The following is a 27,204-nucleotide window of genomic DNA, read 5'->3' as shown; positions in this document are numbered from 1 at the left end:
CAGATCTTCACTAAACTGACTACAAAAGTAGCTTCTTAAAATGCTCTTGTTACTCTTATGAGCAAGCACTACCAATTTGTATTCCTGGATTCCAACTATTGTGCCTTGCCTATAACTTAACATGTACATTAATAGTACTTTTGAAAATTGTAAAAATCAGAACACACATCAATATACTGCTATGGTAGTCACATAATTAACTCGCTGCTCCATATGGAGAAACTTTGGTATTACGACCCCATAAATATAACTTTGGGAAGGATTTTATATTTTTCCTCTAAACCTCACAGAAATATGCTGTGGCCACTGCTGTTCTTACTTGGAAGCATTTACTAGTTGCTGATAAGTTGAAAGACCAACTTTTATACAGTTAAGGTTGGGAGCTCTGTAGCCCCTTGTTTCAATCACACAAGTACACAGCATCAAAAATTCAACGATCACCACCTTTAACTGTGGTCTTCAGTGGATTGTGTGACAAATTAGTTAGCAGCCTCATGGTAGGGGGCTCTGTTAAGCTTCCTACAGCACAAAGTACTGCAATAAAGGGGCGGTTCACTAGCAGATTTACATTTTCTGAAACACAATGAACAAAAAGATCCCAAGGCTGCAAATGAAATACTCTGCAACAGTGCCAAACACAAAGCCTTCCCAAACCAATTTGTTCTGCAATCCTCCATATTCCTCAGTGAGGACGAGGCTATCATAAGTTTGCCTCAAGCATTCCAGCAACACTATTTTGTACGAGACTCCCAACTCCAACCCTGGGCAGAAGCAGAATCAATCTGCATCACTGTGGGAAGCACCACGCTTAAGTCTATCTACCCCCCCCAGGAGAAGCATGCCCATCATATCCACACTCATTCCAACAGATAAGAGTTACTACACTTTAGGTCACTTGGGCTGTAGCATACCTCAACTGTCCAGACATTTGCTTCATTTTGCCCTTTTCCTCAAATTTGTGGTCTAGCAAACATGACATACATTTTAGGTTCAGACTTAACATGTCAGAAAATGCTAGAATCAGATTTTGCATAATCATATATACACACACACACATATACATACATACACATATATATATATATATATATATATATATATATATATATATATATATATATATATATATATAAAAAACATCCCCAATATTTGGCCTTGTTCTGATTTCCTCAGCTTAGAGCTGTAAAAAAAGGGCATTACTCATTTTGCCAAGCCTGAATTCTTCTCTGGTGAACTCTAGAAAACAAGTAGTTGAGTGCTTTCACAGCATGGTGTACTCCATTGCTACTGGAGCATCCATAATTGCTTACATTCCTTAAAGGATTTTCACACAATTTCAAGCAAATTTTAAATAGAACATTTACATCTCTGCCTGGTGCACCATTGTTACTATACAAATATAGCAATTGTTACTTTTTTTGTATGCCACAGTACAGCTATCTACTCAGACAGGAGAGTCATCTAAAATTTACACATTAAAAATAAAGCCTAAAAATAAGTAACCAAGAATGCTGCACTTAAGATGTCAAGACACTATTCTAAATATGCTGCACTCATTCATCACTGCTCTACAAACTGTATTCGGGGTACTACATACCTAAAGAAAATTTCCCATTCTACCTTGCAAACTTTACTCATTTTGGCCAAAAACAAGTAATTGTAATGTTCAAATTTGAGCACTGTTGCAATATTCTTAACATCTGAACTTTCCCCTGCAAAAATCCCATCCAGCTAGCTTAATCTTCCCCCACAAGGCACAATTCTACCCTTGCTTGCATTAGAGAAGCATACACCTATGCCTTACTCAGAGCTTTCTTGCCTAAAGAAAAGCCGAACGTCTTCCAGTAGTGCATTTGAATCCTATCCATAGTTAACAGAACGCATTTTTTTTATGGAAGGGGATTAGGGAATACTAAACTCCAGGCAGGGGATTAGGGAATACCAAACTCCAGGCAAAAGGCTCGAAGGGGGGACGACAAAACAATGGAAAGAGGGTACCAGAACAGTTTACAGGGATTTATTTAGGCATTTAAGTTACCTGCACAACTGTAAGTCAGTTTGTTGCAATGAACTTCAGTCATTTGGGGGGGGGGGGTATTCCAGAGTTTAGGATACAAAAGACAGCCTAGCAAATCCTGTTTTTGCTTTATATTCAACATTCTATGTTGCAATGCTTAGTGAAGGTGTACAGAGGATAGAGTTGCTGCTTCAAGCATAGTCTGCCCCTTGCATAAAATCTCATGGAGTAGTTGCCACATAAAATCTCATGGAGTAGTTACCGCTCACTAGAGTGGGCATTTTGTATGCCTAGGAGCAATTTGCCACAACTTGTACAAAACAGAAGACAACTGCAATACAGATTCATCTGGAACTTAAGGTACCAGAAAGTTAGATTTAAATGACAAACTGATTAGATTTTCAGACCTCTCTAAAACCAGCCATCCATGAACATCTTGAGGAATAATTTCTCCCTTTTGAGGATTTATAAAAAACAGTTGCCTGAAGACATTAAGAGTTAACTGAAAAAAATTCTAGAGGTGGTTTAGCAGTGGTAGTTTCCAATACACAATTGGAATTCCAAGGAGAAGCCACTGTGTTCTTGTGCAGTGGCTAAAGACTTGCCCTGATACAGAACAAGTCAGAAAAGGTATCTGTTGCCACAGCTTGTGTTTAGAGTAGAACAGATTTCTTGCCTTTTTGCACACAGATCTATCAGAGGAACTCCTAGCTGGATTAGAGGAAGATGTGGAGTATAATTTAGTGTAGACTGCTTGCAGGTATTCTGAATGGCTACTTTCCAAGCTGGCACTGCTGGTCTGCATAGGGAGCAAAGTATTTGTCGCTATGCTCTGGACGGGTGGAAGCTGCCCCCCCCCCCCAACAATTTGAGACGTACACAATCCAAAACTGGGGAGGTATCTTGAGAAAACTGCCTTCTCTTTTTGGGAGAGGCTTTTTCAGGCTATAAAGATTGTAGAGCCTAAAACAAAGCAAGACATGACAAACCAGTCCTCCAGGAAAGTTACAAGTACATTTATTTTTTTTAAACGCTCCTGGCACTAGGAGACAGCTTTATGCTGCCTTTTCTGTTGGAAATCTTTACAGCCACTCAATTTTCACCGCTGTCATAATATGGACTCTAGACCCCCCCCCACCCCAATTGGGAACAGCTCTTCGTTCATGATCACTCTATAGCCTCCAAAAAGGAGACATCACTACAGGACCTGGTTGAAGCAGACAGATGGACTGGGGGTCCACAAAAGCAAATCACCAGGAGCCACAGTGACCTTGAGAGGGGTTGAGAAGGTCCCATCAGTAATTTGCACCTTTGGTGCATTAACCTTAGGCTTCTTTTTAGCAGGAGGGTCAAATGCCAAAGCTTAAACAGATCAGTGTGCACTTTTCCCAGACAGAGGGGAATATGGTGGCTTAAGACTTTATGAACCCCCGACACACTTGACAAGATTTCACATCGTTTTGGTCTAGGGTATAACAAAGAATCCCCAGTAGGGTACTTGCCAGTTTCTCTCTCCAAAGTTCAGGAGAATGTAGTTTGCAAACTATTAATGTGGAGAAGCGTGTACAGGGGGTCTTCTCAAAGATGTACACTCATGTCAGGAAACTGGCACACGATTAGGAAAGATATATGCTAGGAAAGGTGTATGCCTTAAGCACTGGGACTGTGGCCTTTGCAACAAGTCCCAGATGTCAATATTTTAACAGTGACCCAATAACCAATTTTCTACCTTACAACAATCTATACTCCATTAGCAGTCAAAATGCCAGCATCTGTATCCTTTATGATGCTTTAGCTGCCAGTGGAAGCCTCACCATTTAGAGTTAAGTACACTAATATACAAGTGCTCCACTTAAGGACAACTACACTAAGCACATTCCTAGAGTTTATCAATATCCCTTACTCGCACATTCCTAGAGTTTTTATCAATATCCCTTACTCTTACATCATGTAGTCTTATTGCATCAGATTTTCTTTTGCTCCAGAATGCACTACATCAAGATGTAGGTTTCCTCGTTAAACCCTTTGAGATCATAATGATATCCAGTTTCAAAATTCATAGCTTTGACACTGCACTGTCAAAGTAGCAAACTTTGAAGAAACAAAAAAGTGAACCAATGATGAAGTGGAACCAGCAAGCAGAAAGTCCAAAGCACCAAAACAAAAAGCAAGTTCCACTGCGTTGTATGAATATTTAATAAAACAAAGCTTTCTGACAAAAAGTCCTTCTTCAGTGTTAATTATTATATCAGGACATCACATCCTTTATACTTAAATCCAACAAACATGACACAGCCTACCTATCACAAACCAACTACAATAGAGTAATTAAAGCAATTAATGAGATACCCTACCAAAAGGAATATTGCATTCCCTTATTCTATATATGTATAATATAATCACATTTCATTTAAAGATATTCACATTTCTACCTTATCAAACGGAATGCTAATGTACATATTCATCTGTTTATAAGCACTTATTAAATGCATACAATTCAGCATATTCATACCAAAAAAATTCATTGCCAAAAAACTTGGTCAATTCACTTAGTAGGCCAAGAGATAGGATTGTGGAGCACAAATCAGAAAGGTGGAAGGTGATTCTCTCCCTCTAGCTCAACATACAGGAGATAAATGAATCACATCACTTTGTGTAATAGATTACAAATTCTAGCATTAGATGTGGAGAATTAGATTGGACACCAGGGAAGAGTGGATTGTCCGCCTATATGTGGACACCTACCCTGGTTCTAGCATTAGATGTGGAGAATTAGATTGGACACCAGGGAAGAGTGGATTGTCCGCCTATATGTGGACACCTACCCTGGTTTGAATAAACAGGTTACAATAAAACCAGTTTTGAAAAGGAAGCAACAAGTTAAATAATTATGAATAACCTGTACATTAGTGAGTGCCCCCCCCCCCTTTTTTTACTTCAGCAATCTATGAATATGTGTATGCCTTTGAGGTAATACTAAGTGAATTGTGACTATACTGTTTTTTGGCAATGCATTTTGAAATGTTGGTACGAATGACATTTCTTGTTCTAGCACTGTGTCTGTATTTGAAGTGACATATGAATTGTAGTAATATTTTTAAATGTTAGTATAAATATGCTGAATTGTATGCAAAGTGCTTACAAATGGAGGATTTATTCAGTTGGGGGAGGTAGAAATGTGCATATCTTTAAATGAAATGTGATTACATTTGAAGTAAACTTGAAGACACAAGGTAAATGTAATACATTCCTTTAAAATCCAACACACACATGACACAGCCTACCTATCACAAACTAAAATCAAGTAATTACAGCAATTAATGAGATATCCAAAATCTTAAAGTATAAAAGGATGCAATGTCATGATATAATTTTTTAACACTGAAGGACTTGTCAAAGCTTTGTTTTATAAAAAAAATATATATTTGTACAACGCTGTGGAACTTGCTTTTTGTCTTGGTGTTAAAGTAGCAAACTTCCCCTCTCTGGGGTAAAAACTGCAAGCCTGTTACAGTCTGAAAGTGAAAAACTCCCCACTTTAGCACAGCTTCAGTAATTGGAATTTAAGCTAGAAATTGCAAGCTATTATGGGAGAAAGGCAAGTCTGAAACGAATACTTTAAGGCTGATCTCAGCCATTTTTAAATGGTTGGACTAGGTAAAAACATAACTATGGGACTAAGTAAAATAATGCAATAGCAACCATTATGCTATCACATTTCCTTATGGCAAAATTAATCACATCAGCATATCTGTTCTCCCATAGGGAACACTCAGCAACATACATTTCAGTCTCTGAAGGATCAAATACAAAAAGTGACTACATACCAGAAACATTAAGGGTCAGCTTTATGCACTTTTTTACTGGACCCCAAAAATATGCAAGAAGTGACCTCTCATAGGCTCAACAGCTGCAAGGCTAAAACATTAAGTTGTAGCTCCAGTGTTGTAAGCCCCCTGGCTTTAAATCCAAGAACAGAGAAATTAAACAGTCATAGAAAGTACACATTAAGCTATACATTACCAGGTGATTAGGCCAAAGAAAAAATGGCTAGTGTAAAAATGAAAACCATACCTTTTGTCCATTCTTAAAGAAGATGAATGTTGGAACTGAACGTACATTATGACAGTTTGCCACCTCCTACGAAAGAGTGCATTACACAGAATGAATAAAGCATTCAACATTGCAATTTATAACAGCAAAACAAAACAAGGTTAGAATCCAGCATGCATTACTTACATGCAAAATATCCCTACATCAAGCATTCAGAATTATACCTGCTGTCTGGCCTCACACTTATTTCCCATTGCAGGAAGCTGCCAGTCAGGGAGGCCAGTCCAAGGCAGAGACATTTCCTTTTTTCTCCCCCAGTGCCCCCTTCTCCAGCTCCTCTGCTTGGTAAAAATGCACCTCCCCATTGCCCATGATCTCCAAGCCATACATTTATCCTGTGGCTGCCAGCACCACTGAGTTTCCAACCTCCTTCCCTCTTAACAGGTACAACTAGCTGATTGCAGTTCATTCTAGTCTTAACAGCTCCTTTAGTTCCCAGGTTGCCAGTTGGTCAGATCTACCCCATGGATCCCCCCCCCACCCCTCACAGAACAGAACTGGCTGGAATCCCCCATGATTCTGAAAGCTGTATTCATGCAGCTTTATTCGGAAATTAAAGCTTCAGAAGATGCCAGTCCCTTTAAAGCTTAAATTTTTTGAAGACTAGAGTGGAATATATTCGTTTTTGACAAGGCAGTTTTCCAAGCTGAAAAGGTAAAACCTCTATAAATATAGGTACAACATTTGTATTGCTAGGTCAACATACTTTGTATTCTTTATTTTCAAACATGCTAAGATCCAATGTCCCAAGTAGACACTCAATACAGTATGCCAACAGCACAAAAGCAACTACTGGAAAGCTATCCTAGTGTTCCCATCTGCCATTACCAGCAGCAACTATAATTAAAAACAAATGCATTTGCTGTTTTATAACAGATGCCAGAGAGGACCTTTGTAGGCTAAAAAGTCATAGGTTGAGAATACTATAAAAGGGACTGCTGGTGACCATCTCAAAGCAGATTTTCCTAAAAGGTGTAGAAGTCTGTAGATCAACTGGGATAAGTTAATAATTTAGCGTACATAGTTATGGCCCCAGTTGGCAGCAGTTGCAGGTGAATGCTACATAATGTTCTGCAAGGATAGCCAACATTATGGGTTAGCTCAGAGCTTGATATTTACAACAGTCCTGTTTGTATGAAATGGGAGACGCAGCTTTTGCTACTTTGTGGCACAGTACTTCCTACTTTCATCTCCATGTTGATTGTACCTGATCCAAGGTATGCGCATTTACATAAAATAGATACATTTAGTGCAGCTGAAGTCAGTCATAAATGGTAATGTGCTATGAAGTAGGAGTGTCAGCATAAAAACATTGTCTGGGCGGGTCTATTAAGTTTGTTGAAAGACATCTCCATTGACAAAAAATTCACTTTGGCGATTTGTGGAATTTGCCAGGGTAAGAAGTTCTCAACTCCACAACTTTACCCTCATCTCCACTGTAGTACGATCTCCAAGTTGGTATATATAGTTTGGGGTGGGCATGTTTCATTGCCTTGGGTAAAATTACACGAATCTCTGAAGTGAACTGCAGGCATAACTGGTGCACTAGGTAATCTTGAAGTGTTGCATTTCTATTAATGGGGTATACAGTTTAGGCAAGTTTTATTACAAAACCAACAAAGGCGAGCTCGGAACACCCTTAATGTACTTTATTTAGCACTTTCATCTCTTATACAAGATGTATCAAAATCACAAGTACATTAAGGGTGTCTTGAGGTAACCTTCTGGGTTAGTTTTCTAGTTTGTGCAGGGTTTGTATTTTATCTAGTTTTATTATACTTTAATAAGCAATTTCCACATTTTTACTTTGGGTTGGTACCATCTTCATTAAACCTGCTCGTAAGAGCAGCTTTGTTATTACTTGTAATATTGAGAGGCATCAATAGTTTTAGACTGCAAAACACTTAGCCACAGAATACTCAATTATATGAATAGATTTTATTCCACCAAATATTAAAAGACATCCTGTAATGCATAAAAAACATCCAAATACAAGCACTCTGGCAATTCAGAAACTTTATCAAGATGAATGAAAATGAGAGAGGCACCACTTATACAACATACCCCTAATCTTCTCCAACCAATAACAGGAAGCAAACACTACACTAATTTAAGAACTACAATTATTAAACACTTAAAATATTAGATTAGTATATTACATAAAAAGCACTGGTAAACAACTAAAATATATTTATATTTCTGTACACACACTTTCACAAATCTAAACAATTTAATACCCGTATCTAACCAAATCTATTACTTAATGAATTTACTTAATTAAAATCAATTGCTACCTATATGAATAAAATAATTTATTAACAAGTTAAGTTTATATAACTACACAAGACCTAAAATCAAATTATTCATTCACTCTTTCAAGGGCTTTTAATTTCAAAAACATGCTATGGAAAAAAAGCCCAACCATAGAAAAAAAAGCCCAACCATCGCATGGCATTAGTTCTCAACTGCTATAAGGCCTCCAGTTCCAGTTTTTCTAGCTGAAGAGGCCATGGTCCACCTCTCAGGTCCATCTGTAAAAAAATCAATTGTAAACTTAAAACAATGCCCCTTAAAACTCATTACAATGTTTGGCCAGCACATTAGTGTCCCTCTAGTCTAATATCTCAGATGCTCTTATATATGGCATCTCAACTTCCTCTGTCTTCCCTATATAGGGACAGGGACATGCCATGCACAGAGCACCATACACTACTTTCTCAGTCTGGCATGAACCCTTCCTAGCCAGCTGTACTGGCACCCCATTGATATTAAAAACTGATCCTTCTCTAATGTGGCAGCAATAAATTGCAGGCCCCACATTTACTCATGGACCCTACATATTGCCCCCTACCCTGGGCTTCCAACATGTTTTAAGACAACTCCCTTTCCTAGAAGGAATAACCGGTCTCTCAGTAATGCACTGCCTTAAATCATTCATTACACGAAGACAAATCACCCAATTCTTTGAGGATATCACCAATTTGTCCACTACCCACATATGTGGTAATAAAAGCGGATTGAAAGTTACTTCCACCCTTCCATAGCGCTCAACCCATTAAAATTCAACTGGGAATTACCCTCAATTCCTCTAATGGGACTAGTAGCCCCCTGCCCATCTTCTTGAGACAGATAGCCTTAAAATGACCCCTCTCATCTCCAACATCACCTCATTAACCAATCTACATTAACCAATCTAGGAGGGTATCCTCTCCAAAAACATGTTCAATAAGTCAAATTAATTCAAGAATGAATCAAAGAGAATACCATCCGGGCCGCCCTTACAAATTGACCCTTTACAACTGCCTTTTTCAATTGGTGGAGTAGGTTTCTTGGTTATCTTACAGATTAGTACCTCGCGGGCGGTACTGCGCAGCTTTGGGCGTGTCTGGCATGATTGGCAGTTTTTACTGACAGGTGTGGTTGTCAAGGCCAGCATAGACATGCCCACGACAGCTACTTCAAATGTGAAATGTGTTGCACAAAAGAAGGATTAACAGTAACAGCGAGTAAGCTATTTTCAATGCAACACAAAAGTATTTAGTGCCGCGACTACTTGCCGCAAGAGCGGTTTCTAGGAATGTTGTGGCGCGACTAAGGATTCTGCATCGGTATTGTAACAGTAAAAGCAAGTAAGCTGTTCTTGTAGACCAACCCTCTTCAAGCTTTAAAGAAATACACCATGAGACAGCATATCATATGTGCAATCGACTTTATTCATACAAAGGAAAAGGTAAAGGAAATATATACTTTTCCTCACTGTAGAGTGGTCTCGGAGTTGGTATATATAAGTAGGGGGGTGCAAGGGGGCCTGCCCCCCTGCAAAAACATTTCTAAAACTGTTTTACGTTGTGTTTACTTTGTTTACAGTAATTTATTTACAACATATGGCGCATATTGCGTAATGAGGATGATACTCATGTTAATATTGCGTAGCCCGGCCCGGAGGCGTGTCAGGGCGGGATTTGCTACTGTGCATCCTGCGAGGTACTAATCTGTAAGATAACCGGTTTCTTTACGAAAAGATAAACATTCGTGAATCATCCTTTATCGCACATCCAAATATGTAATTATCAACATTGTGTGTGAACTTTAAAAAGGAAGTTGAATTGTTAAGTCTATTACCATTTCTGAGGGCCCATCCCAATAAATAAAAATATCATCCAAAAATCGGATGTACATTTTACAATGGGCAAAATAGTGAGTTACATAAAAAAATCTCTTCTCCCACTGCAACATGACTATTTGTGAACAGGCCCCCACATAGTGAACCCATGGCCACCCCTTCCTTTAGCAGTTTCATCCCACATGCATCTTTGTATCAAAATCACAAGTACATTAAGGGCGTCCCGAGGTCGCCTTGTTTTTTGTTTTCTAGTTGTGGTTTTTGTATTTTATCAAGATTTATTATACTGTAACAAGCAATTTCCACATTTTTACTTTGGGTTCTTTGGTAGCATCTCCATAAAACCTGCTCGTAAGAGCAGCTTAATTACTTGTAACATTAAGAGAGGTATCAATAGTTTTAGACTGTAAAACCCTTAAGTCACAGAACTTCAGAATATTTGGATAAGTAATGGGACAACAGGCCTGAGGAGAAATCTGAGATTCATAGATTAATGTGAAGGGGTGAGATTAGTCCTTCAACAATGGATAGGATCAGGGTTACTCTGGCTTTACTGAATTTAGCCACTAGCATTAAGTTTTACTTTTTGTTCTGCCTAGAGGTTACCAATAATGAGGGCACCAAAAGGTAACGAGGAGAGCAGGGGCAAGTGTAGTTTTAGTTGCAAGTTTTTGGCACTATAAAGCATCCCTACATTTTGGTGTTAAATTCTACCTGCGTATGAAAATTGCATCAAATCATCCCTAATTTGCTGTGAGAAGAGACTTCAATGGTCATATCAAGAGTATTTTAAATGGTTTTTCTATGACAGGAATTGAGAGGGTAGGGGGAGCAAGTTACAATGCCATGTTTCAATGGGTGTTACAGCTTCCTGAGTAACACTAATATCAGAACCTGCCACAGTTGTGCAATGTGTTGGCAAGAAATGTTAGAGGGGACCAAGTATAGAGCAGTGTGCTACACCAGTGGTGACTGAAGTATGGAGATAGGGTGGAGTACCATTTTACTGAAAAATTCCCATTGAAAAAATAGCTTTAAACCATAGAAGGGTGGGCTAGGATAGCTCTAGTGAAAGCATTTGAAGTAGAAATTTGCTGTGATAAGCTATGTTGAAGACTTCAAAACAGGTTTAGAAACAAGAATACTAGGTTGCAGTTGCCTAGATTTAACGACTGCATCTATATGTAGCACTATGGGAGGGGCAGAGTGTTGTGCCTGGGATGAAAGTTCTTCCTGTAGGAGATTGAAAAATTTCAAAAAACATTACTAAATGTGCATTTTTCTGGGGGTTTGTGTGATTCCTAGAGTGACCTATTTTTAAGGATTGAGACAGGATAGGCAATGCTACTGGCTCAAGTTTTAAGGTGCTCACTTGAAAGCCATCAACTGAAGTACAGCTTGATTTTGAGTTTAGCAGTAGCTATATACAGGATACAGGCACAGGTTTGAAGGTAAAAGCATGTGGTGATGCATGTTTTTTTTGGGCAGGGAGTCCTTGGTTAGGAATGCTATACTGTCTATGAAATAAGTCTACTTCTGTTGCAGAATTGTGCGGAGTTATTGGGTAGGGGTTATGATTGAATGTTTTTGCTGGATGCAAGATTTAATTGCAGACTGGAAATTTTTAGTGTCGAGTTTACTATTCTGAATGATAAGTACTAGCCTACTACAGCCGAAGTAGTAGGGTCTAGAGTGGTTTATAGCAGAATTACAGCATGTCCACATTAATCACATACATTTGTCCCAATTTAGAATATACAAGGTCAGCAAAAGGGTGGTGAAAATCCACAAGCTACATGCACACAACTATAGATCAATATTATTCTATACATTAAAGCAAATGCATATTACACAGGAGTTCTCCCGAAAGCTTTGAAGGATTTAAAAATTCCCCAGAAAATCAGAAGTCTTTGGCAGAACAGAAGGTCTTGTACAAAGATAATGGTAACATTTTATATGAAGATAAATGGTAATATTTTATATGAAGATAAAATGTTGGCAGCAAAGTTAACAGTACTGGTACACTGCTCAAACAATTTAGGATGAACACATGGGGATGTGGTTCTAACCAGTCTTCCTATGGAATAAGCTGCTATGGCAAATGGAACTCAGTAAGGATTTGCTGGAAGTGAAACCCAAAGCAGTGGCAGTTTGAGATCTAGAAAACATGGTAATTACTTGCCTGGTTAACAAAGTAGTTAGGAAATACTCCTCCATAGATGCAAGGAATGTTGGCATTTACACCAAAGGAGAAGGTGTTCAGCTTTAACCTATTACTGCAGCTTGCCTGGTAAGCTGTACATTCCCAACAAACATTGTGGTGGGGGTGTAATGGAGACCTTTGCTAATTATTCTGAACTGTTTCAGAGCAGATCTGGTGACTGCCTGTTAAGGTTTGATAGTAAGTGCCGTGTAATGGAAACACCTGTTGCCATTCGTGCTTATGCAAAAATACAGGATTTAGAGACCTTGTGCTTAAACAAGCAAAATGATTTATGCATGGACCATCAGTATCTTTTACATGAGCTTACACCCTTGTTCCATCTATGCATCATATCTTGAGCCTCTGGAAGCCAAGGTAAAGATATTTAGTAGGATTTGGTAACCAGAACACAGGCAAAGCTAATCTTGCTTACAGATTAAATACCAATATGCCTAAGAGTTTGACACGCACCCTTTTTAGAAGGGAAAAAGTTACTGCAGTGAGTGCCTACTCATGTAAAGCAGAATTGAAGACTTCAAAACTTACATTTACAACTAGACCAGAGGGTACTCCATTGACTTTTGGGCTTCCCTTATACAATTTCAAGTGAATGTCCAAATTATGTTTTCTGAAGGTGGTTAAGCAAGCAATGTTATCTGAGAACCAAGATCTTTTCATAATTCTTGGTTTCATTCCATTAAACTGTGGAAATGATGCAAGACTGCTTACGAGTCACATTACAACCACTTGAGCCTTACCAGGATAATACTTGGCCCCTGGAGAAAAAGATAAGGTAAACCATCTTTAAACTACAGGATCTCACCCTATGGCTTGGGGGGCATACTTCTCAACTGTCCAGATTTTTCATCTCATTTTTGGTCTGTTCCTCATTTGCAATTTTCTGAAATCTGAAATTTGTGGCAATCAACGAGGACTATATTCACTAAAATTTGAGTTTGACTTCATATCCTTCAGTAAAGCCACATTAACAATACATTTTATTCTAGCAGCTAAGTTTACAAGAGCAATATTTAAAGTTTGTCCCTATTTTGGGGACTTGTCCCATTTTTGTCTGTCCAGATTTTTGTGTTGAGGTTGACAGCTATGCTTGGGAGCTGTTTTAAGACCCAAAATGGTTCTACACTTCTACAGTGCTTAAGCAGGTTTTAAATCTCAACACAACAGGGAAATTTTCATTCTAATTCATATGTAGAAGTATTCAAAGTGCATGCAAGAAAGCTGTGAAGATCACTGTACACTCAGAAAACTACTATTGGACTGTGGAACTGGCAGTTCATGGGATTTGGGGAGGTACCTCACTTGGAGAATACAGGGAATTACCCCCTCCCCTCCAGAGAAGTTTTTGGTCTGTGCAGGCAGATTTAGTCCACAAGTCATTCGCAAGTGAACACCTAGTGCATCTCCAAATACAGCACCTAGAGGATAGGATGGCAGTTCAGTGACCAGCAAAGATTGAATTCAGATATCCAAAGCCATAACACCAGGGGCCAAACTTGCTCCTTTAGTGTTAACGACTTAATCCTGTTAAGGCCAACCTACAAAGTAGGTCTACACTAACTCTAGCCCTCACTGTTACAACTGTAGTACACTGACAGAAATGCCCCTTCCTCCCATAGCATCATGGACTCACTATTAACTATGACCAAATTAAAAAAAAAAGTATCCCAAATAAGATGCCCGAGTGCAGTGGTGGTGCTGCGGTAGCATTGTCACCTCAGTTAGACGTTGTTGCGTTAGACTGAGCGTCTTCTGTGTGGAGACATGCGTGAATGGGCATTCCTTCGTTGAAGGTTGTGCATCAGGCCCGGCAAGTCTGCACGTAAAAAATCTGCCAATCATTAGCTGACCGGAGTTCTGCTGTGGCGACCCCCTAACTGGGAAAAGCCGAAAGAGACAACATTCCAAGAAAGATGCCTGTTGAGTGCAGCATGACAGTCAATGACAGACATGGTGAGATTCCACTTCTAGCAACAAACAACCTGACTACACTTGAACCTTGGAAAAGATTTAGATATACCTAAATTTAAATCTGCATCTGTAAATTACTGCATTCCTAAGCAAATTTAGAGTTCAATTAGGACAAGAAAAGCAAAAAACTTACCTCAGCTTCATCAATGTCGACTTTAAGAAATAAAACATCTTCGTACTTTCCAGCCATTTCCTGCAAAATATCAGTTAAGACATTAAGGCTACATTTTATGGGAAAATACGGTCTAATTACACACTTTTACCATTTTGCTTAAAAAAAAGCAACAGATTTGTGGCACATTTAAGCAATAGCAATAGCAAATACTTTGTCCCTTTCTCCACAAATCTCTCTCTCTGCACAGTTTCCAAACCTCATGGTAAACTGCAAAATAGCATGCAGTGCCCCTGCAAAGTGCAAAATGTTACGATTTGTGCCTCATTCCAATACTACACCTTCTGCCATGCTGAAGCATCAGTCTAGCAAGAACTAGAGTTGTAATGCAAAACCTAAGCAGTACCATCACCAAAAAGGAGTGGCAGAGTACAGTCAACTATCACTGAGAGAAATGCAGAGGACAGTCTTTCCAGACACCGATACCAGTGATGTCAAGCTTTTTCCAAAATCCCAACCATTTCACTTGGTTAGTGTTAGAGTGACCCACTTGCAAAGAGTACTGAAAAGCTACCAAAAATGGCTGTCACCACATGCTGTAGTCACTACAGGTGTCATCCCAAGATGACATCCCAAGATGACATCTCACTCAACCACCCAGCTCTGGAAGCACTGCAATAAAATGCTAAATATGCAACCAAGATGAGACCAAAGCAGAACTTCCTGTTTTTCATACAGTGAAAAGGGGAGTTTCATAGCAAATTTTAAACACTGAAACTTTAAAAAAAAAAAAAAAAAAAAAGACCTGTGAATCTTTCATAAGAATGTGTTAGATTCCCTCCATAGGCATAGCCATCATTCCAGTCCTTGTAGATATTGCCAGTGTGCCTCCTAAACATTACAATTTTATTTAAAAAAATGACATTTCCCTTTTCAGATCTGAAATTTATTGCTAGTGACTACAACTGCTCAAACCACCACACACACTCCCTAAAGTGGAAGCGTACTCGCGTTACATTCTTGGTTACCAAGCTACCATTACTAAACAATGTAGGCCTGAACCAAACTGTCGGGTCCAATACTACACGACAAGCAACAAAGCAATGAAATGCACAAATGTACAACTTGATACTCTAGTCATGAACCTGTATTCCACTTTGGGAGAGTACTACGCCTGGCATACATTGTGGAGTCTTTTCTTGTGCCATCTTTGATAGTTACAGGCACTTCACCCTCCTACATGAAAATGGCAAAACTGGTGGAAGAGATTCATACAGGAATTGTAGCTGGCTTTGAGAAAAACCTTTTCTTGTGCCATCTTTGATAGTTACAGGCACTTCACCCTCCTACATGAAAATGGCAAAACTGGTGGAAGAGATTCATACAGGAATTGTAGCTGGCTTTGAGAATGCAAGGACTCCTACTGCTTTTCGATTTGGGGAGGTGGCATTTTTGTTTTATTGCTCCAAACCCTATCTGTAATACTCTGTAGTGTGTTCATATCCATTTAGTACAGCCCACTGTAGCATAGTTCAACCGGTGAGGCAACACACCAGTTATTCAATTTATATGCACATAATGCTAGCTAAGTGGGCTTTGATATTACCACACAACAGGACAGTTTGCTAGCAGTTACTTTTGTAACACAAGCCCTGTAGTTGGGTTGCCAGTATTCAAACACTGGTCATAGAGAATATTAAGATATGTACCATGAAGAGGAGTGGAAGCATGCTATGCTGCTGCACACAATACTACCACTTACTGCTGTACACTCAAGCTTTCTGGACTTCCCATAATTCCCACACCAAAGACTTGGGGGAATTTCTCCAGCTGGTTTGGAGTACCCTCTTGGCACACAGGACAGCTGCATAAGCAAAGCCTAAGTGTTAAAGGCCAGAATATGTATGAGCAAGATGGACCATCTACATGGATCTGGAGGGACTCTAGTAGCACAGCACATATTTCAGAATATAGTGCAAATAGTTCTTGGTCCCACTGTCCACCCCCTCCAAGAACGGGTGGAGTTGCATATGATCTTCACTTTAGAATCTAGTCACATTTTGGATGTTTAGATAAGCACCCCCACACTACATGCACTCATTCATATTCACACATGCACAAATATTCCTCTGCTGAGTGTAGCAGGAATTCAGTCATCCTTGGGGGAAGAGGGAACTTTAAGCCAACTCCTATTAAATATCAAAAATTATGCTACATATAAAACCATTGAAAGATTCCATCTTAAAGCTCACATGATGGGCAACATAACTGATAATTCTGCATCAGCACCAGAGGGCAGTTATGACGTCTAATACAACTCCCAAGTGACAACTGCATAGCCTCATGAAAACTCACAGATGGGGCAACAATGATGAGGGCACCAAGTGCTTAGAAATGTACTAAAGTATTTAGTGTGTGAATCAGTTTGGCTATCTTTGTGCTGAGCAGTTTGTGAAAAACTGTCAGATGCAGTCATTGGGAGTAAAAAAAAAGAAAAAAAAAAAAAAAAGTCTTCTTACGATGGAAGGAGAGGCTGGACAGATTTTGCAAGACCTAAAGTCATTCAGAAGGGGAATTTTTGCAGAAAAGATGAAGGTGAGTGTCCCAAGGGCCTCCAGTGGCAACTCAGTCTGTCTTAACAGGGAAAACTGTATAAACCATTTGGTAGATGAACTTAAGGCTTCACAGAAACTATATGCAGATGTGACAATTCTTAGCACTACAGTTTCAACCACTGGGGGATATCTGAATGGCTCCCTTCCCAAATATAGCAGTTAGTCCAACTAGTATACCCCCCTCCATACACCATTTTGCATGTGGAGTTGAGTGTCACTTCAAGAATCTAGAGCAAAGATTCACACTGCTAGGTGGCCAAACCCTGCTAGGATGTTCTATACTACACTCGCACGCTCACACTTATGCCAGTTTAGAGTGTCCAATTCACCTACAGCACATCTTTATAATGTTGGAGGAAACTGCTGGGAGGGCATGCAGCCTCTGCACAGAAGGCATCCCAGCTGGGAACCAGAAAGTCTCTTGCTGCGAGCAGACAATGCTATCCATTGTGCCACTGCCACCCAGATAATCCCTCATATTTTCATTATCTCCTCACTACGCTACAGCCCAGTACAGCAAGCAAACAGCATAGGAAACCATCAGAATTGGACCATGTATGTGTCTTTGTACCCTTCTGTAGGGGTGGCACACCTCCCTTTCATCCTCACACCTACCTTAGCAAGTGCAAACCAACTCCCAAGAACAAAACCTTTCCTCCCTGTCAGGCAGAGTTCCTTACACAGAAATGTGAAGTGTGAGGTGGTCAAACGTTGCAAAAAATTATGAAACTGATCTGAAATACCGCCAATATCCTCCACAGTTTCTGTAACTTCACTTAACCCCAATTGCTTTAGTCTCGTACCATCTTTAATCTCAGGAGACCACACCTCTTCCTTCATAATATACCTACAATTCAAACCCACTTCAGCAAATTATTCTCTCCCATCTCTCATTTAAAATGTTCCCTCTCTTTTGTACAAAAGGCCCACCTACAGTAATAAGCAAGGTACTTGCCATAAATGAACTTGAGTGGAGAAGGTCAGTTGTAACATCGGAGATGCAGTCTTCACTACTTAAGCTCTTAGGCTTATGAAGTCCTGTCCTAGTCTTGTGCCAAAATTTCAAAAAGGCTCATTTATTCCATCTCTTGCCTCTGGCTGTTTGCTTCAGGTGGCCAGAATTGTGATTACAGGAGGAATACCATTCTACAAGAACAAAAAATTATGCAGAAAGCCTTCAGAGTTAAACAGCAAAATAAAAATGTTTTTTGCTTATGGAGGGTGAAGGGATGACACCTTCACAGAAGAGTTTGTAGTACCTTTTATGCACAGCTGTGACCTCCCTCAGGGAGATCACTGTAAAGAGGTCAGTAACACAAGCACTTGCTAAAGGGTAGCAGTTACATGATCCAGTGACAAAACCTGCACTACTCAGGCTGTGCACCAGCTATTCGGGGAAGGTGAGTGAACTAGTGTCACTATGGAAGCTGATGTGCGTTACTGATGCAGCAGTGTCACTCTCTTGGGGCAATATTGTGCACTAAGCATTCAGCTTGATGGTTAAGCTTTCTGCCCCTTTCCTAAAAGGAATGGGTGAAGTGTGCCAGATGGCAGAGTCCATAGGCCTTTGAAATCTGAAAAAGCAGCTAGTTTATCAGAAAGAATGCCAGTCACAGCCAGAAAATGGAAGGACATGGTTCTGCCCAGATACGACTTCCACCAAGCATCATGGGGAAGAGGAGGAATGGCAAATTCCTGGGGTGTGGGGGCCATGTCCCACGTAGGATGTCCACAAGGAGATCAGAAGCTGCTGCATTTTGTAAAAGCTAGCATAATATGGCAAGCCCCCACCATCACTATCTAAGTGCTTTCCTTTTAAGGCGGAAGAATCATTCATGTGTCATCATACAAACATGGATACATTCTGCAAGAAAGCTGGCTTATCCATGGAGTACACTGCTAGCAGGAAGAAGCTACAGCCCATTCCATTAGTTTCATGGATTTCCTGACAAAGGAAGAAGATTCACCCCTTAATGGCACTGCCCATTTGGAATAAATGGCAACTGCACCCTGGGGAAAAGGTGGTGCCTGCAGTGAAACCACCACAGAATTTCCTGTGCAAGGATGACTTGTCTGTCCATGTCCCTCGGATTAATCTGTCTTAGCAATACCAAAATCCCTTTGACTGAACGTCTTAATATCCCACACCTCAGGGCCAATGCAGTCATGCAGGAACAGCCATAAAGCTTAAAGACCTTGCCAATGCACCACTAGAGGTGCCTGCAGTTAGAGACATGAATGTTTAGGACAGAGGGTCTGATATCTGGAACCACTGAAATTATCAACCATAAAGTCCTCAGTATCTGGTAAAGGGAATTACTAACGCCAGATTGAGGGCTAAAGCCACCATAGGAGTAGGCGAGATTCCACACAATAGGTCGTGGAAAAGGACAATGGCAAAAAGTTGACTGGCTCCAAATAGGGAATAGTTAAAATTGATACTCCCAAGGAATGAGTTGCAGAAAGTCATACTGAGTGAGGGGGTGTATGGAAACACTCCTATCCTGCACCATCAAGTAAGCTGTCAGTACCACCATGCCTTTGGTGGAAATTGTTGGGGGAGGTGTGTGGAAAGACCAAATAAAGGAATCTGAACAGTGTCCAGCCCACAAATGCAGAACTACTTTGTTACGAAGGCAACTTGTGGGTCTGTGCATCCAATTGCTTCCTTAAGGACTGTACAGTGACCATCCAGCATTACAACTCATGCTCCAGTAGGCTACTTAAAATTTAGTGTTAGTGAGGTCCCTAGTCTGATACCAGAAAGGAAACCCTAGACCTTTACTGCTCTTGTGGACACAAGACTTACAGGTTTGCAAAACATTACTTGTGGCCACTTCCTTCTTCCAGAGAAGTGGTGACACCCTTAGAACATTGTAGGCTCTTGATAAGAGCTCTGTTAGAGGAAGAGCAACAGCTGTAGATGAAGGGCTATTCTTATCTGCTACAGGAGTAACTAGTTGGGCAAGCTCTTTCATTGTACCTGGTTTCCACAAGGCAGGGTACAAAGACTCGGAACCCTCTCACCTATATAGCAGGTTCCATTTGGGCAATTTCCATATCCAAGATTTGCGATTCCTAAAAAGGTTGATTTGAAAAGGCCCAACAGCAAAGTCCTATGCACTCTGGTTCTCTACACTTTTCAGAGAACCTCTTGTCAAGGAACCTGAACAGTAAGGACTTCCAAGCCTACAGCCACAAGAAATCAAGATTACCCACTTGACAGCTTGCCCTTCACTTGAGGGCCAAAACAATAGGACCTGTCATACCAGTCATAAGTGAAAGAACCAACTCAAACTGTCTGCAAATTTGGTTTGCCCTTGCTGCTGCAGTTGGCATTGAGACTATTCAGGCACTCCAGCACAGGTCAGGGAGATCTTTCTCTGTAGTGTATGTTCTGTTAGAGCATAATAAAATAGTGCAAGTCAGCTATTCTATACCATGAAGAATGACCAGCAATAACACATGCATCCTTGTCCCATAAATTCTTACCACACGTCTGTGCGAGTGTCTGTAATAATGCCACCACAATCTCTGTGCGCGCATCTGTGTAATAATGCCACCATAATCTGTGTGCACATGCCACCATAATGGAGTTAGCCACAAGGATTTTGTTCAAGATAGGCTGTGAGGATGCCTAGAGGATCTTTTCCTTTAGAAGCAAAAAAAAATCTGGTTGTCAATGCCTACCCACTACCAGCACATACAGTCAGTTGGAGGGACCAGCCAAAATGTAGGTGATACAGAATGGAAGGCTACCTGTAAGCATTCTTTGGAGGGGATTATGCTCTGGCGAGCCAGCCTCTCCAACGTACAAGCTCCACTTCCTTGAAATAGTCACCCGTAGACTGAAGGTCTCTTCCATCCAGAGGGTTGTCTGGGGTGATGGACTCAAGTGGGGAATGCAGATCTCCCATCTACATCCTCTTCCTCAGTACACAAGAGGTAACTGGAAAGTAAAAATGGTTGAGAAGTAACATGATTCAGTGACATCATGGGGTGGTGAAGGAGAAGCAGACTTCTAGGCATTCGATGTCACAACAGCACACAACCCTAAAGTGTAAACTCTGTACTTGTGCAAGGATTAATATCTTTGCTGGACAGACTACTCCCAAGAGGAAAAAAAGCATGAAGGAATCAACTGAAAAACTAAGCACTTTGGTTTATTTTGAAGTGCATGTCAAAATTTGTATTTCAAAGTATATTAAATATTTTTGACATGCAAAGTATATCAAATGTTTTTGACGTGCATTTCCAGGATTTGTTTAGCCTACTTAGGCATCTAAGCTTTTGCTTAGAACACTTCACTACTCCCAAATTTAAATAATGTTAATTCCAACTGCCACAGGTTTAACCAATTCCCCCTTTTGTCTTCAATGTACAAAAACCCAACAACTATGTCTTGAAATTCAGTTAGAAGAATGCCTGCATAATGAATTGTTTAATATATTGATGCTTGGACTCTGCAATGCATTTCCTACTTACACAAGCTGAATTACACTCAAACCACTTAGGGGGGCTGCTGAAGTGCCTGTCGGTTTGTTGGGAATGGCAATACTGCCTCTTGACCTGTGCTCAAAGCTTTCAATTATTGTTTGTATACAGGATTGTTTCAGGACCCAGCCTGTTTAAGTTTGTTGGGAATTGCTCATCTGGGTTCCTTAAGCTAGATTTTTGTGCAGTACTTTTGAGTGATAGAAGTCTGTTTGTAGTCTGCTTGAAAGTTCAAACCAAATCATGAGGAATGATCAGTCTTGGGATATATACTGAAACACAGATCACTTCTGCAAGGCCTCACATGAGCAAGTCAATGTTGTAAGCCTGCAATATTAAAATGCGCAGTCCCAAGTTGCAATGCTCTCTCCAACTGAACAGTTTGCACAACTAGAAAAATAGTTCCCCCTTACTTATGGATCACATTACAGTTTAAGGTGCCCTGGCAGAAAGCGGTTATAAAAGCAGTCGTACCATGTGGACAGCTTTCACATCCTTTGGATGGATGTGAAGAAAATTGTTGTGACCAGGTGACCTACACACAGGTTGAAGTGGTACAGTAAAATCTGATGAACTTCAGAGACCATCGGGAAATAACAGTACCATTTTTTGGGAAAGCTTGCCATTGTTCACCAAAATTCCTTCCATTTTATATCAAATCATATCTAATCACTTCAATTTGAAGTTGAAAAGGCTCCTCATAGGTCTTTTGAGACAGAAGGCAAATTCAGAACTTGTATGCCCTGAATATCAAACCTCTGCTCATTTGCCCTGTACTGAAAGTGTGCATTAGTATTACTTCTAGATCCAGAACAGGCTTCCAAAGTTGAGAGCTAGGCATATGACCAGCAAGGACCATGGCCAACACTAGCATTGGCACCAACATTACTGCACTACTGAAAATAATCTGCTGTTGCAACTAACCATTTCATAATCACCACTCTTCAGTACACTGAAGTTTTAGTAGTCATTTTTAACAGTAAAGTTAGACCCTCAGACTCCCATGCATGCAAGAGCCTACTCAAAATCGCTTCCAGCTGTTTGGCACAATCTCGGGTAATTATTAGGAATACCCCAACCACTGACCAAGAACAGCTTTCCAAGTGACGGTAGTGCTAGAGATGTGGTCTAAATGGTATGCAATTTGGATTCCATTGTACTGGTGGCTCTATTCCAAAATTTGCAAGTTTCATAGGCTGTTGCAAAGTTTGCAGTCAAAAAAAAAGAGGCAAAAAAGCTCAGCCACATTTGGTACTGGTGGGGAAGCTAGCAGTGCGCCCCTTATCAAGTAGACTCTCCACATGCCTGAGGAAGTTTGTGATCATCCAGTCAGGATTTACAAGAGTTCATGTACTCCAGTCCGTAAAAAGGGTGGGTGCTGTGTAGGCACATGCCAGCTTGTCCGTTTTACTTTACCAATTCTATTTAGGAGTTAGAGTGCCAAGTTATTCATGGCAGAGAAAGCCAAGCACTTCTTGGGATCCCTTTGTATACATTTGTGAGAAAATCAATATCAAGGGGCAGAACCATACATCTCAACTGTCAAGATTTGCACAGAAAGTCTGGATTTTTGGTCTGTTCCCATGTTACTCTAGCTCAATATTAATATTTAAAATAGGTCCCTATTTTTGGGCTTTTGGCCCCCCATTTTGTCAGGCTTTGTCCAGATTTATTGCACTAAAAAGTTGAGGTATGGGTGGGACTGAGGACAGAGCCTTGTGGGTCATCACTTGTGATTTTCCCAGTCTACAACAAATATCGCAAACCTAAACTGTGTAGGTTCTGCCAGCCAGCCAGTTACTAATACAGTGAATTATACAGGATTAGTGTCAAGATGGAGTGACACTCCCTCATGCTGGGTTTACTGGACCCTTTCAAGTCAAGGTTGAGCAGGCACAATCTGCCTTTTCAAAGCCAATTGTGTATGAAGGAATAAAAAAGGTCACTTATTTTGTCGTTTATTTGTTCAGCTGCAAATAGGTTACAAATCCTTACAAATACTAGAGGTTGAAAGGCCAGTTTTCCAGGGTCAGTAAAGGGACAGACCTTTATGCAAGAGCACCACAACTGCCATCCTCCACTCCTTGAGGGAAACCAGTGGAGACTCAGGTTGAAGAGGTGGAGGGGTTTTGCCATGCGGGACTACACTTCAGGTGTCCAGGAATACAGTCAGGACCCACTGAAGCACTATGCCAAAGACTTTGCCCAAATTGATCTCAGACATGAGAGGGGGGAGTATTACAAGGAATGGAAGGGACACTGGGCGGAGTACATTAGCAATGTCTGAGGTTAGGAGGGACCACATGAGACTTGTGCAGTACTGATAGCAACTAGATTTACAAAGACCCCCAGTTTGTCATGTTTGTGACGATCAGGGATGTTGAACTTAAAAGGGGTGTATAAACAACCAAGTACTTCTGGGTCACTGGATATGAGGCAGCAAGAGGACCAACGGTGAAATATTTTGCTCATCTGACAGGTCTAATGTGAACTCCCACAGTGGCAGACAGCTTTTAGAAAGCTTGCATTCCTGATTACAGATTGTGAGTTTCCAGTGCACAGGGCTGTATGTATACTACCACTTCAGCATTTAGCAAGTGCTGTGTCAGACAGCAACTAAATATTTGAGAAAAAGGCAGGGAGTGATGTTTGTAAACCTCAAACAGAACTACAATTTTAAATATGTTTTTCCAAATAAAAGTGAATTAATGTGCCTTCTGAGGCCAGACTGTAACCAAGCCATGTTCCCAGACTACTACTCTTGCTGGGAACATGGTGACTTTGCATGTACTTGTAACATTAACTAATACAAACAAGCAGCAGTCAGGTGTATACGTTGGCAGGGGACATACTAGGGAAGAGGAATTTTGCCGTTATTCCTCTTCCTGTGAAGAGGAACAGACAAGAATACACACCCCTTGATAGTACCTTTATTCAGTCTTCCCAATATTTTCAGTTGCTTGTAATCCAAATTTCCAGCCTTACATTTCTTAATGGCAAGTTTGAGGCTTGCCAGGGTGATGCTAAATTTATTCCCACCCTTTGTATAGCCATGCAGCATTCAGCAGCAGATTTAGTCCATTAGTGCATCTTGTACTGCTGTAACTGTGCAATACATTTACATACAACTGCACATCTACACAAAGTTTACTATTAAAGCATTAATGCATGCTGTATTCACCAGCAACTTTGTTATGTGCAGTCAATGTTTTAATGGCAGTACTGTGTTGTGCAACACTTGTTAAATGTACTAACACTGTTGCCCAGGTGTCAAAAGGGTTCCTGGACCAGTTCACAATGTACAAATCAAGCATCCAAATTTCATTGCACACAAACACTGGAGCCAACATTGGACAAGTGGGGTAACTACCCTACACCTTAATTTACTACTGTGATAACTGCACTATATTTGCTTATCTATACTGAAACAAGAGGACAAAGGATCAATTATTCAGACTATGTTAAAAGAACCTATAAAGTAACTCCATTACCCTAGCTTTACATCCTATATTGTTATATTCTAATTACAACATCAAGGAAAGTGGTTTGTGCAATCTAGTACACCAATATTTTTATCTTGCTCATTCGATAGGTTCACCATCACTGCAGTAGACTGACACGTGCAAAGGTGACACCAGCATTCACCAACACCCAAGTTACCAAAGAAGCTGTGACCCTGCACTTATCTATTGAGACTCAGCAAGAAAAAGGTCATTGAGGTTAATCAAATCAAATGCAATATGTTAAATTCAAAGTTACTGTTAAAAGTAGGGTAATTTTTTTGGTACACTATTTTAAGCCCAATTATCAGTGCACATATTCTCTATTGCAAGTCACTGATTTGTATTACAATACATAGCAGCACATGTGATTGGACTGTTTTTAAATGAATATATAAAGAATGGTTTCTCTTGTTCGGGGGGTGACATTAGTACAGTCAAGATAGGCATTTCCCAAATTTTTGACACCCTGAACTCAGGTTCACCATCATTAGTCTACTACAACTCTTGCATAGTCATGTACTCAAGTTGATCTGCTTCTCTCCCAGGCCTCCACTGAAAATGGGCTCACTATGGCCCAGTGGACCATCCCAGTAAACAAATGAAAATAACATAATGTGGGAGCCTCAGATTATCCAAATGGCAAAGGGATGAACTGAACATTGACGCTACATGGAATATGAAGTGCTTTTTACTAGACCCTCCAAGCTGAAGATAAACAGCTTTTTTTAAACACTTCCTTAGTTATCAGTACTGCTTTCTTGGGTGATCTCTCTGCTGCCATGCAGACATTAGTAAGTGCCTGCTACAAGTAATTGAGACATGCAGACATTAGTAAGTGCCTGCTACAAGTAATTGAGAAGTGTGTGGGTCATGGAGAGTAAAGTTATTTCGGTTATATTTTTCACACTGAGCTGCAGTAGCAAGAAACTTTTCCTTGCTGGTTGAGAAACCAATTAGAAGCAATTCTGACAGATTTGTATCACTGCACTGATGAACTTAATTTGGAAAAAGGTTGTGTGCTTACTCAAGAAGGGGAGCCCAACACTGCACTTTGAATTATGCATATGATGCTGTAGCAGTCTTAGTGTCACTCATACATAAAATGTTCCATAAGGAACACAAGACTGTTAGATTGTATATAAAAGACCTTGCCAAGTGTTAGATTAGTTGTGGACAAGAGAAGTCAGTGGAATGTGCCTTAAAGGGAATTATAAATCTTGTATGACACCATGTTGGCCCAGTGGCACTAGCACAGTATGCTGCAGGGTTTTGGATTCAAGTTCCAAATGACCACCAAATATCCTTTTACCAATAGTGAGTCTGGAAAGTACTTTTTGCTCAACTTCCACGGGTATCCATTTTGCAACACCTTGCATGCCAAGTTGTCATAAGACTTACACAAGCATAGGTCCTGACCAGCTGGGAATCCATAACCCCTTATGTATTACTTATTTCACCTAAACTTCCTTTATTTTTTTCATCTCTTCTCAACACCCACTTGCAGTTTCCACTTTGCCTTGCATTCTACCTTATTCCACAGAGTTTCCTCTTTTGGCCTCTATACCCCTTCCTGACATTTAAAATCAGCCTCAATTTTTTTTAATGCAACTCAGCCACATTGCCTTCCATACCTTCTGAACAAGTCATACCAAACCTACAGAAACCCTACCAATGGTGGTTTCATATAATCTGCTGCTCTAACAGAAGTACTGGGGCAAAGGCACAAGTTAGATGAAGGGTGTACAAAACCAGATTTGAAATCTCTACTTGACTACAAAGACATTTACACTGTACTATACTCCCATGTATATAGTTAAACTATTTCACTACGCACTTGCATTATCAATCAACCAACTTGAAATCCTAAGCAGGATCCTTAAAACTTTCAATCAGCTCCAGCCAACAGTACTTTCATCTAACCTTATTCTACTCACAGCTGTTAAGCTGCTTCCTGTACTGAAAGTACTAGCTTTATTTCTATTTGCCTACTGTGTAAGCAACTTGTACAGGAGTTGTGAGTTCTTGTCCCAGTGGG

At 40.2% G+C, this 27,204-nt stretch overlaps 1 protein-coding gene across 1 annotated transcript in view; it reads right to left on the bottom strand.

Moving 5' to 3' along the window:
- The window catches only part of LOC122793208 (thioredoxin-like), a 96,273-nt gene that overhangs the window by 39,482 nt on the left and 29,587 nt on the right, over nucleotides 1-27,204 (bottom strand). Inside the window, exons 3-4 of the mRNA XM_044061043.1 lie at nucleotides 14,579-14,638; nucleotides 6,092-6,157 (exon numbers count right to left, since the gene is read on the bottom strand). Coding sequence (XP_043916978.1) covers nucleotides 6,092-6,157; nucleotides 14,579-14,638 — 126 coding nt within the window. The remainder of the gene's footprint in view (nucleotides 1-6,091; nucleotides 6,158-14,578; nucleotides 14,639-27,204) is intronic.

The sequence above is a fragment of the Protopterus annectens genome, chromosome 2.part0 (genome assembly GCF_019279795.1).
Source record: "Protopterus annectens isolate FY-2018-M chromosome 2.part0, PAN1.0, whole genome shotgun sequence".
Taxonomy (NCBI): domain Eukaryota; kingdom Metazoa; phylum Chordata; order Ceratodontiformes; family Protopteridae; genus Protopterus; species Protopterus annectens.
The sequence above is the reverse complement of the archived record's forward strand: the minus strand, read 5'-3'. Positions and strand labels throughout refer to the sequence as shown.